Source organism: Colossoma macropomum, unplaced genomic scaffold (genome assembly GCF_904425465.1).
Source record: "Colossoma macropomum unplaced genomic scaffold, Colossoma_macropomum, whole genome shotgun sequence".
Taxonomy (NCBI): Eukaryota; Metazoa; Chordata; class Actinopteri; order Characiformes; family Serrasalmidae; genus Colossoma; species Colossoma macropomum.
This window is the reverse complement of record NW_023494801.1, coordinates 4964315-4977499: the sequence shown is the minus strand read 5'-3', so window position 1 is coordinate 4977499 and position 13185 is coordinate 4964315. Positions and strand designations below refer to the sequence as shown.

General features: G+C 41.5%; 1 protein-coding gene across 1 annotated transcript; it reads left to right on the top strand.

Annotated features, from left to right (window-relative positions):
* The first annotated feature begins 547 nt into the window (after positions 1 to 547).
* On the top strand, positions 548 to 13071 carry snrnp70 (small nuclear ribonucleoprotein 70 (U1)). Its single transcript, XM_036590433.1, has 10 exons — positions 548 to 750; positions 2577 to 2730; positions 3313 to 3375; positions 3509 to 3563; positions 3658 to 3722; positions 4972 to 5034; positions 5125 to 5206; positions 10572 to 10673; positions 11320 to 11419; positions 11770 to 13071. The coding sequence occupies exons 2-10, from the start codon at positions 2584 to 2586 to the stop codon at positions 12578 to 12580; spliced, it is 1488 nt and encodes a 495-aa protein (XP_036446326.1). The 5' UTR covers positions 548 to 750; positions 2577 to 2583; the 3' UTR covers positions 12581 to 13071.
* Positions 13072 to 13185: the final 114 nt, after the last annotated feature.

Sequence of the window (13185 nt, the reverse complement as noted above, 5' to 3'; positions counted from 1 at the left end):
CTATTCTTTAGACCCAGGAAGTATTAGTCAACTGCTTTTAATCAATCTGTTCGGATGATAAGGTGCACTGGTGAAAGGCATGCATCTATTGATCGTGTTCTATAATCTATTACTATAATATAATATTTAATACAATAATATACTGAAGGTGAGCTACTTTTTCCTCATTTTTCCTCACACACATTGCATTTAAAAACTGCTTTTAGGAGAAACTATGCGTTTTCCACAGTGCAGCCCATTTTGTTTACTGGTCCAATTTTTGGTCATAATTTTGGGAAACTTCCTCAGTACTATGATTCACTCTATCGCGATGGATTTCTCCAGTGGCGGAAACGGGCTTGTATGCAGGGCTGCACTGCGGAATACTGCATAATAAACGGCGCGCAGGCTGAAATGTGTCTGTAGGACTGATGAACGCGTTAATGGGCCGCGGCTGCGCTGAGCTCCACTAACACAACGTGCTGCGACCAACGTCCAAACGTTGCCAAGGTAGCCACACCCCTACCGCAAACTGCGTTACAGTGTCGTAAAAAAGCCCTCGACGATTGTTGCGGTTTACGGCGTGGCGCCATTTTAAGAGCGAGCGCAGCGCGGAGAGGAAGAAAAAGAAATCAGCAGCGAATCGGACTCACGAATCCGCGGCGCCGCCTTTAGATTATAACCCGCGCTGGGAGCACCTTTAGTAACTGCGGGAGATCGTTTTACCCCGGAGAACGGGAGAATAGTTTGGAGATTGGATGCGGAGCTGAGGTATGTGAGCTTAATGTCCGACACGAGGCCTCGGAGAAGGCAGGCCGCGTTCCAATAAGCTCGCTTGTGTTCTACCTAGTGGTCTTAGTGAGTGAGCGCTTATGTTCTGATTAGGTCGGACTCTTAGCCCTTGCGTAGGTTTAGTTTAGCGGTGAGGCTTAGCGTGTGTTTAGATTTGTTTGATGCAGGTTTGTTGTTTAAAATCCTAGTCAGTAGATAAGCGTTTAGTCAGTATGCGCACTAGTCAGTGAAGGGTTCTAGTTCAAGTATACGGATTGGAACGCGGCCGCAGCGTTTGCTAGCTTATAGCGTTAGCTAAAGCAGCCAGGCTGTCCAAGTTTTTCATTCTCGGTCTAAATTATTATAAACACGGCTTTATTAGTTGGGTTTGCACTGATGGTTCGGTTTAGCTTCACTAATTCGGGAATGAGTACCTCTTAAACAAACGAGGCTAAGTCAGCTGACCGCCGCTAGTGCGCTAGGTTAACTAACTAATGCTACATTCTTGAAAAACGATGGTTCTTCAGTAAGGCGAATGATTGTGTTCAGAACCGTGAGTTCTCTATAGAATTATGCATGCTTTTTTTTCTGCATGGTGAAGTGGTTCTTCAGATTAATGGAGAACGTGTTTGTGGTTCTACATGGTTGTGTGTTTTGTGGTTCTTCTTGAACGCGGTTTTGAACAGCACCAAAAGAGTTCTGCTGCTGTTAACTAACCTACGATGTAAAGCTAATAACAATAGAGGAACCCTTTTTGGTTCTGTGTAGGATGCGTTCCGAAAAGGTTATATTTAAAACTAAAGTTACACCGCGTTCTTCATTAATCTGAAGAACCATTTCACCATGCAAAGAACCTTTTTTTGAGTATGATCCCGAGAGTGTAGGAAGCTAATTCATTATAAAGCTCGTTTGGGTTGATGAATATAACGTTAACCTAAAGGGGAATCCCACCGGTTTTTCAGAGTTTCTCCTTAAATCATTGTCTGCAGTGTAAACAAAGTCGTTAAGAGGGAATTGGCGTAAAATAATTCGTTTGTGGACACGTTTCTCCTGAGTGTTTAGATGTAATGTTGATGGTAAAATAATGGTCTAACTGATTTCTTTCAGGACTATTTTACATAATAGCGTCCTTCATGTATCCCTCCACTATGACTGAATTAAAATACACTGACACAACTTTCTCACAACTACCGTAAAACCAATGTCTCAGTCATCAGACAGTGTGTACATAACAGTTTCATGTAATAGCTGTGAAGGAGCTTCTAGAGGCATTAAGTCCTTCAGACGTCCGGTTCCTATCACCACCACTGTGAACAATTCTGCCTCTAAGTTTCTCTGGAACCAAGTGAAACTTAGTCAAACCACTCAGTGACTTATTATACAGAAATTTAGAAAAATTAGGAGTCTCCTTTTAAGCCGTTACTTTGTGAACGCTTAAATCTCTGTACTATTGTTATATAATTTAAGGTTGGTCTTTGTTGCTGCTTTGTTGTTTCCCCCTACTTGGCAGTTTGGCGAGTGTAAGATAATGTTAGATGAAGTTGGAGGAATCGCCCAACGTGAAACCCTTAGAATAACCGATTGCAACATTACTCTTTAAGCATTATAAGCACTCGCACATTACTTACAAAGTTGAATCAGTAAGGCAGCCTCAAACATGACGTTTGAGGCTGCCTTACTGATTCAACTTTGTAAGTGATGTGCGAGTACTTATAATGGTTGTGAAATTAAGTTGAGTAATCTTGTGATTCTCAGTAATAAACTGCCTATAGGTCTTGTATGAAGTGTGATTTGGTGTTGAAGTGCTGCGTCCTTGTTCTTTTTAGGTGAACCATGACTCAGTTTCTGCCCCCGAACCTGCTGGCCTTGTTTGCCCCGCGGGACCCCATTCCTTTTCTACCGCAGCTGGGGAAGCTGCCCCATGAAAAGCACCACAATCAGCCGTACTCTGGGATCGCCCCTTTCATCAAGCACTTTGAGGTATGGCCGAGTGGGACTGACGGAGATTAAAATCTTTTAAGAAAGCGTTCAGCGTAGTATCTAAACGTTAGTTTTCACCATTCGCTCCCCAGTCCGTCCGCTTTTATATGGAAAATAAGCTGCAAAAGCAGCCTGTTTTGTTTGTTTTTGTAACATCACAAAAACAAACACACTTAAACAAATCGACCTAATCAGCCTGCAGCAGTCTAGCTCTGCCTGTTCACACTGAAGTTATAAGGAGTGTTTCAGCCCATACCACTTTTTGAATGAGACGCAATACAGAGCAACCAATCAGAACAAAGCTTATTTACATATGTTTTAAAGGCACAGTTGCAAACATAAGTGGACCTCTTGGGGGGGGGCGGGGGTTATGTAGCCATAATCTTGGCTTTTAAGGTCTTAACATAATACTGTTTCTACTTTCTTAAGATCGTTCCTCATCAGCCACTGGGAAAACTCGTCTGTGATAAGTTATAGAGCTTATGTTGTGTGCTTGTACGAATTTATGATTAATATTAGTGTGGCCTATTAAATCTAGTTTGATGTTCTCATTAATTGATGTCTTGGTTTGTTATGGATCAGGACCCTAGAGATGCCCCGCCACCTACAAGAGCCGAAACACGAGAGGAGAGGTTGGAAAGAAAGGTGGGACATTTCAACAGTTGGTTATAATTGGATTTAAAGATGATTTAAAAATAACCTGGAATAAAAAGTCGTGTGGTGAAGCCTGTTTGCTTTGTGGGCTTTGTTTTTGATGGCTGTTTTTGAATCATCACAGAGGCGTGAGAAAATGGAGAGGCGGCAAACAGTAATGGAAGCGGAGCTGAAGTTGTGTAAGTATGCTAAGCATTTTAAAAAGCATAACTGTTACACAATCCAGCCTCAGCACACTCGCTCTGACCTCAATTTTCCCTTTCCATTTTGCAGGGGATCCTCACAATGACCCAAATGCTCAAGGAGATGCATTTAAGACCTTGTTTGTGGCTCGAATTGTAAGTGCTTTGTGTTGTAATAGTATTTTTTTTTAACTCTGCAGTTTCTGGTTTAGGTGTAATTTGAGTTGGTGTCGTACTGGTATCAGCAGAATATGTTGACTCAGATATCTGAGGGTGGGGGGACAAAGGGGACTCCTAGAATGATTTTTGTAAATTTATCCTAAAGCAGCACTCGCTCACATTGTGACATTTAGGGTTTAACGCTAGCTTTTTTTTTTTTCCCCCAACTTGTCCGGTCAGCAATGTGAACAGAAAGTTCAGTCCCGAATAGTGTGTGTCTACTGTTGTAAACAAATTCTTATTGTTTAAAAACGTTTGTCACACAAATAAGCTCACCTTGTATGCAAAAAATTTATTTGCATACACATTTGTATGCTAGTTTGAATACCTTGGGTCAAATGACATCAATATTTATGCCATTTTTTTCTGCAGCTTTTAATGCATAATTTGCTAAGTTTAAGTGGAGGAGAAAAATATATAAAATAGAATTTTTTTTTGTATGAGCATGTACTTGCTTTGTTTTAAGACAAGACAACCTTCTTCTTCTTCTTCTTCTTCTTCTTCTTATTATTATTATTATTATTATTATTATTATTATTAGTAGTAGTAGTAGTAGTAGTAGTAGTAGTAGTAGTAGTATTCTCTACTTTAGTTCAATGTCATAACCAAGCAGAATTTACTTGTACATTTGTTTTGCATTTTTATTAATCATCTATTTTTAACAGTAAAACTGTTTCCAGGTACTAAATAAGAACAGCACCTGTGTGCGGTTGCTGTATACAAAAGTCCAGTGCTCTTGACAAGTGAAGATATTGTTTTTAAAATTATCCATTGCTTACCTTGTCAATAAACAATGCAAAGAACAATTTGCCTGCTTTGTCAGGGTAAGAATAGAGCCAAGGAAATAGATTTCCTTTTTCAAAAGGGAATAAAGTTTCTCACTTGTTTTGTCACACATCTGTTTATTTGAACCCTCACTGCCCATAAACACAGTTGGCTTGATTTAACTCAAGCACTTGGATTATTATACATTGCGTATGAAAGCAAATGGAAGTCGTATCCAGTTAGTTTTTTCTTTCAGATGCTCGTCTTAAGTGAAGTGCTTCAATTAAAAATTGCTCGTTTTAAAGTTCTCTTTTGGTCGATACATAAGCTTTCAGTATCAGAAAAGAAAACGTAGTGTGAATTTTCTAGTCCTAACGTTTCTCAGCTTCTCTCATCCCTGTATTTTACTGTTTTTGCGCAGAATTATGATACAACGGAGTCCAAGCTGCGTCGTGAGTTTGAGGTCTATGGCCCCATCAAACGAGTAAGTAATGCTAATCAAATGCACGGTTTCCCTACTATTTCCACACACCTTCTTAATCTTTCTGACAAAATCCTTAATCTTTCCTCCCAGATCTACATCGTGTACAACAAGAGGACCGGAAAACCACGCGGTTACGCCTTCATTGAGTATGAACATGAGCGGGACATGCACTGTGAGTAGACTGACCACATTCTTGGTTAGATATTTTTCAGTATATTTTAAACACTGAGTTTATTGTTGTCCTTTGGAAATACTTAAGGGCATTCAAAGGTCAAACTTTTCTGACGTTCAGCCCTACATCCTCTCTGCTGTAAACCTAAATGCCCACCTATTGAAACTGCTCAGTTAATGGAAATAAACAGCACTGAAATGTAAACAAAACAAAAAAGCCTCGGAAAGGTCAAATTAACGACCCTTCATCTGTGTTTGTGTGTCTGTGCGTATGACTGTCAGTGTCTGCTCTCACATCTGTGCGGAATATTGTTCTCCTTTGTGTTGTGTTGCATCAGGTGTGAATGTGGAGGTGCATCACACATGGCTACAGGGAAGGGAGGGTCCAGTAGAGGGGGTGGATCACTGGGGGGGTGGGGCTAACGCTGTGCATTAGTCCACTGCGCACACGTTCTGATGAATGTTGCCACTCTATGGCATCTCTGTAATGTTTAGGCAGTGTGACACATAGGACTGTGTTTCCGGCTGGAGCGGTGACGGTAAGCTAAAGGCCAAGCCTTTCTGTAGCGTCAAAGGTGACTCTAAACCTGTATACCTGTCTGTCTGCACCAAAAAAGTGGCAGTTTTAAAAGTGAGGTGAGACTGTAATTAGTGTTGCAGAGCAAGTCTATGCAGTGTATTAATTGTGTGTTGTTCTCATTGCTACTGCAGCCGCCTATCTCTGATGGCTATTGGCCAGAGCTGGCTTGCAGATCATGATGATGGTTTTGATACATCTACACCCTACTACCACAGCTCAGTATATGGTTGGTATGATGGGTTTGTATGATGGGTAAGATTTCTTTACACCCTCATCTACTACTAGGCTGAAACAAGGCACACGTTCATTGGACCAAATGAGGTTCCTGTCCACCTCGTTTTGAGGTCTAAAGCTGCTGTTTTTGGTCTTTTGAACGTTCCTTGGGTTAGGCTTAGGGAGTGGGTGCCTGAAGTCAACCTGTACTGTTAAAGCCACTGCATATAGATGTCAAAGCCCAGGTTGTACTCTGCAAGATTTAAATAAAATCAGTTTGTCGTGCCAGTTGCTGGCTAGCTCGGGCGATTTTCTAAAGGCTGAATTATACTTCTGCATTTGCGAGTCTGCAACAACATGCAGGCGTAGTGCATAGATATTCAAATGGACTGCCCAAATACTTCCGTTTGTAAGTAGAGGTAGGCAACATGACGATATTTTATTGTAATAAATTTCGTCCCTGAGATAAACGGCACACTTCTCTGAGCATGTTGTCTGTACATAAAGAACTGCCTATTTTACAAAGAGTGTTAGTCTTGATTAACTGGATTTGGTGCAATGCGTGAAACACTAAGGGGGGGAAAAAAGGTCCTCAAGTTTTTATGGCAGTGTCTTTCAAAATATTGTGCATCACTCAGTGGTTGGTTGATACAGTTCCTTAGATATGCGCAGTTGGAGGTCACAATTACTGCATATTGCCTGATGGCAATTATTTGAGGTGATTGCAAGTATTTTCCACTGTTAACATTTACATCCATATGTTTACAGTGAAACAGTGAGAACTGGGTGTTATTTGTTGGGTTGAGGCAAAAAAATGTAAATCAAAGAGCCACTTGACCTGTTTTTTGTTGTCACAGTAACTAAGTATTGAATGCTATGAAGCTAATTAGCTAAGTTGGACACTTTAGGCTTAAACTATGCTTTGAACACAATGAGCAAAATATGGTGTGTATTGCATTTATTTATATGGCAATTAATTGTCAGCTAAAGTTTCATGATTGACAGGCCGATTCTTGAACCCCTTCTGTTTGTCTTAACGTGGGAACGTCAATGCTTTTTTTGCAGAAGTATAAATCAGCCTTTGCAGGGGGCATACAGAGGAACTTAAGGGGCTTGAGATTATTTTTCCAGCATTAAGGGAAGCGTAGTGATTTGCGAAAAAGCTTGTAATGTTTTCCTCGTGTGTGAAAAGGTTTGTACCGTGCCAGGTATTTTGCTGTAGATCTTTAAAAGCTATGTCTCAACAGATTGTAGAGCAAAATATTGGATTTCTGCCCTTACTGACTCAGACACCACCATAAGCTCGTTATTTTAATCTTATGGAGTATGGCCATTTTTATCATAGTCTCTGATGGCTTTAATAGCATAGGTTAACCAAAGGCAATCTAACTTGAATAATACTACGCACAGCAACTCTCAGACAGATCGAGGGAGTTAGGAGAAATTTTACATGTCTAATGGAAACGTACAGGATTCCTTAACAAATTTTAACTTCAGGTTTAGGAAAGGATTTCACCGTACATGCACACACAGATATTTTGCATCTGGGCCGACTTTCTGATTTTTAAATTATCTCCAAGAACAGTTTCCTTTTTCTGTCCAGTTCTAGAAAAGCTTGAACACCTAAGAACAACTTTTAAGATCTCTACGTTCAAAAAATGCCCCTCACCTGGAAACCTATTTCTCCTTACTCTTCCGTGCCTTTTGAGTTTAGATTTTTTCCCTGATTAGTGAGACTGAATTTATAATTGTTACTTCACAGGCATCAAAAGGCAGAGCTTTGTTAGTTTACCTCTTGGTAAGCCCTCCTGAATAGGAATCTGCAAGAGGAAGGGGGTTTTTGGTAAGGCCCCTTGTTTTATGAGAAAAGGTCAGGATTTTTGGCATGAGGGTTGTTGGTAAGGCCCTCTGGTTTATAAGTAGATGACTAGAAAATTGAGGGTTTAGGGTAAGGCCCTCTAGGTTTATGGAGTAGAGAGGGTTTTTGGTAAGGCCCTCGTTTCTTGGAGAGTTGATAGTTTAGTTGAGGGTTGACGGTAAGGCCTTCTAGTCTAGAGATTTGAGGGTTGACGGTAAGGCCTTCTAGGCTAGGGGTTTGAGGGTTGATGGTAAGGCCCTCTAGGCTAGAGGTTTGAGGGTTGATGGTAAGGCCCTCTAGGCTAGAGGTTTGAGGGTTGATGGTAAGGCCCTCTGAATAGATAAGAGCTTGATTTTGTATCTCATTCCGCTGAGATGGCCATCCTCAACAGTGCAGACCAGAGTAGCTGTGTGGACCCCATCCATGCATCTGTCTGGAATGGATCTCTATTTTTATTTTTATTTTTTTCTTTTCGATCCACCTGTATCCCACTTTTCGCTGCTTACCTTCGAGTATCAAACTGGAATCACCAGGCTACATTGCGAGGGGCTATGCCACCGATGGGTTCCAGCCTTTGCCAGGTATAATGGTAAGGTAGCGTTTGCAGGTAATGGTAAAGAGGGAGATAATGAGTTACCCATTGGCTCAAAACTGACTCTAGCGTTTTGGAAAGAACTATTATTAGACTGAAAATTGGGGTGGGGGATAAATATGGCACCGTTAATGTCTGGCAGTGTTGGCGTCTTAAGTACATCCTCTAAATTGGTGAAAATGTAGATTGGTTTTGGGGGGGTGGGGAGTGAGAAACGTTCAGTTGTATCTTAATGGGTGCTCCTTTTGTCTTTTGTGCCCATGTGTCTTAATGTGAGGGTGTGGATGGTTGTCAGTAGCTTAACCGGTAATTCCCTTCTAGAATGTGTGAGAGAGAGCGTGAGTGTGTGTGTGAGAGAACATGCGACGTCCCCAAATGGGTTTGAAAATAGCTGGATACTTTGTGGCAGGGCCTGGCCGATTACATTGGTTGACAGGCTGGCATTAGTGTCCTGCGAGTCGCACTAATAATTCACGACTTGTTTTTGTTGAAATGACCAGGCATTGTTAAAGAGACTAAGCTAACGGTTAATTCATTTGAACATGACACCGTTATGGATAAAAGTAAATATTCAAAAAGCGCCCAAACCTGACTTGAACTCTTATTAAAAAAGAAAAGAAATGTATGAAAATTCATTAACAAAAACTAATGAAACAGCTAGGAATGCTGGGAATCCCTGCCCACTGTTACAATAATTATTTTACACTTTGTGAGTTTCTGCTGTTATTATGTGCTAGTTTTGAACTAAATGTGCCAGGAAAGCCATGTTTAACTCAAACTATTGGAGTCTATTATTATTATTATTATTATTATTATTATTATTATTATTATTATTATTTTATTTATTAAATTATCTTCTGATTCTTTCAGATTCTTGAACTCTGCAAGATTGATATCGGTCAGGCCCTACTTTGTTAAACCCTTTTCATTTGCACAAGTTTTTAGATATGCATTGATGTATAATTCAACAATAAAGGGTTTTTTTCCCTTCTAGGTTTGTCATTTCTCATTAAACAGCATGCATGAGCTCATGCATACGGCTTGAACGAAATGCAGGTTGTTTGCCTTTTTTAAGACTTCTGCTTGGCATTTAAATGCATACGTTTTCATTTTAGGCTCAATAAATATTCATCAGTGCAGGTTGTGCCAAGCTGTTGAAATGTACATGTTTTCCTGAAGGCCCGATGGTCATCAGCTGGCATGAGATCCAAACAAATCTGTTGTGGTTTAAGGCCAAGAGGAGAATTCATACACTGAGATTGCAACACACACCAATACTAATAATTTGTTATAGTACTGAGTCATTTAAATCATTTTAATCGTCTATTGTAATTATACAGCAGTGTAAGTATACTTAATACTGAACGGGTTCCTGTACACTTTCTTTAATGAAGGTGGACGTATTCTAGAGTTCTTTCACCTTAGAATAGGCCATTCAGTTCTGGTCTTCCTCAGCCTTTGTCAGTACCAGCATCTAATAATGGCTAAGTGCATTTCTTATGTTACTGCTTGAAGATGCAGTTTGCTCCTGGTTGTACCCAGGTGTGAGAGCGGTTAAGGATAAAAATGCTCCGGAGTTCCTTTTTCATCTCCGACTGTGCCCACAGCTTGAGTTCATGTAATGATCATAGGATAACAGTTGTTGCTCCATGTGGATGTGGCGCTGGAGGACAGTAATGATGCAAGCCTGTGGTTATAACTCTGTAATTAGCAAACATTTTTTGCTAGTTACACACAAGGCTGTGTTTTGAATACATCATAGCCACTGTAAATTGAATTAGTTGCCTTGTCAATCTATGTTTGACTACTTTTTAGTAATAAAAATACATAAACAGGACAAGGTTCCTGGTTAGTGACTTGCAGCACAAGTGATTTTTGCTACCTCACAACTGTCACTTAACTGAGGTAAGCATGCGCTTTCTAATGGCTGTATGAACTTGCGTGTGCGTCAAAAGGTACCTCCAGGTAAGAGACCAATAAAACAATACTGAACCATGCATTCCTCCTCCTCACTGTCTTCTTTTTCTCTCTCACTTTCACTTCTTTTTTTCCCCCCTTCATCCTCTTTCTCTCCCTCTCTACCTTTTTGCTCTCTCTTTCTTTTACATTTTCCTGCTCGTTAGCTGCCTACAAGCACGCAGACGGTAAAAAGATTGACGGGCGGAGAGTTCTCGTGGATGTGGAGAGAGGTCGCACTGTGAAAGGGTGGCGCCCCCGTAGGCTTGGTAAGGCACTGCTGATCTCTGTGGATTAGTTTATTTGCTGATCAACCTTTTTTTATTTTTTTTTTTATTTTTATTTATTTTTATTTTTTTTCCCTCAATATGGTTTTAAATAACTTCCTTAGCTTTTTGTTTTTGAAGAAGTATGTTGGTAATTATTTCTGAAGCGGTCAGATTTAAAGGTCCCATGTCATGTGTTGAGCAGTTTGTGTGTAAACGTTTAGTTTCCAAATGTACCACACGCTCTCCAGTCCATGCAGTCCACACAATGAAACTAAGCTGCAGAAACAGTTTTTACTTTGTGTTTTTGTGATATAACATCTATTTACCCACACGGTCCTATTCAGTGTGCGGTATTCTACCTCTACCCGTTCATGCTGAAGTTTATGTGGGAGTTTTCTGCTTGGACTGCTTTTGCTTTAAATGAGGCAATATAGGGTAGCCAATCAGAACAGAACACATTTACATATCACTTTTAAAGGCACAGTAACGTGTTTATTTTTAACTTTCTTTATCTTTTAGTCATGTAAAAACATGGTTGTGGTAAATCAAGCCTCACAAATGCTTTAAGACCTTTTAAACATGGCTTTTGTCTACATATTCCTTCTGTGTGTAGGTCATGTAGTTAATCTGTGGCTTTGATTTGTAGGTGGAGGTCTGGGTGGTACCAGAAGGGGCGGTGCAGATGTCAACATCAAGCACTCGGGCAGAGATGACACTTCACGATATGATGATCGACCTATTGGGGGGTGAGTATGGAAGGGTGGTGAGATGGGACAATCTTTCATCATAAGTGGGTGGAGCTGAAGTGCTGTAAGCTGAATAGGAAAAAATGAGTTTAATTCACTTTTTCAAAAAAAATGGGCCCTTTTACATATCAAGAACGTCTTGTATTTACCTATTGATCAAATCTCATGGCAGATAACTTGACAATTATTGAAAGATAATTACAGCATATTAATCATTTAATCTTCTTCACAAAATACTTGTATTATTGAAATAGAAAACTGAAATATTTTAGAATATAAAAATCTACATTAGCATTATGAATGAATGTAGAACTCAGAATCACACTGCTGTGGTTCTTTTCTCATTGCAGTGACCGAGACCGTGAGCGTGACCGCCGCGAGCGCAGCCGGGACCGTGACAGAGAAAAGGAACGTGGGGAGCGTCGTCGATCTCGCTCCAGGGAGCGCCGCCGGCGCACCCGGTCCCGCGAGCGCGAGAGGGGGATCGGGGCAGGCGGGGAGGAGGGCGCCAGCAACCGGCGCAGGGAGAGAGAACGGGAGAGACCGGAGGGAGAGGGCAAGAGCCGAGAGAGGAGCAGAGACCGCGACAGAGAGAGGGACCGCAAGAGGAGGAGCAGGAGCAGGGAGAGGAGGAGGGACAGAGAGAGGGGGAAAGGAGCCGAAGGAGGAGAGGAGGGTATGGTGGGCATGGCGGACGGCATGGGAGAGGGAGGAGAGAGGGGCATGGAGGACCCCAGCGGAGGAGAGCTGGGACGAGGTGAGGAAGGAGGTATTGAGGGAGAGGAAAGAGGGAGGGACAGGGATAGAGAGAGGGATCGGGACAGGGACAGGAAGAGAAGTCACAGGGATAAAGACAGGGACAGGGATAGAGAGAGGAGGAGGGACCGGGACAGAGACCGCGAGCATAAACGAGACCGGGGTGACCGTGAACGAGGAGAGCGACGGGAGGATAGACATGCCTCTCTGCTGCCACCTTCTGGAGATCACGAAGGATTGGGTAACGGAGGTGAAGAAGGGGAAGAATCCAACCCGCCGCAGTCCGAAGAAGGCTTTCAGGACGGGATGGGCATGATGATGGACCAAGACTCCATGCAGTCTGGAGAAGGTTATGCATCTAATGAAAATGGTTACAGGATGGAGGCCCAGGGTGATGAATACTAAGTACGTTGGGGGTCGCAGTCCACACTCTAAAAGTAGATGTGTTTAAAAACGTGCAGAGCTAGTTTCCCAGAGCCTGGTCAGGGCTCCGCCTGGACTGAAAGATTTTCAGTGGTGAATCACCATTGCTGTCACAATTCACACATCAGCTTTGAGAGTGCGGCGTCTATGAATATTTTTTTTGTAGTAGTCTATCGCAAGAGTCATTTCAAGGTAGGATGTATTTAAGAATATGTTGGCTGTTGATCTGAAGACCTCACTACTAATGTCTCCCCCAGCTGCTTCATCGTGTACAGTTTGTTTTGCCTTTCTTACTATGTGGATCACTTTGCGCCGGCCCCTCCTCCAACCAGGGACAAAGATGTGTTTTTAATCAAGAATATGTTGCCATAGGTTCACAAATTGCTCTCTTTCCTTTTTTTTTGTAATTAGCTTTAATTGTTTCAGAAGAGTATGAATGCTCTGTGAACCTGTCCCTCTTGTGGCATTTTTTTGGGTTATGTTTTGCATCTTGGTTCTCTTTAATAAATACGCTAATGAAAATGTTCACGGCTTGTTATTCCAATATAGTATGCATAATATAAGTAAAAGGCACTACTACATACTGG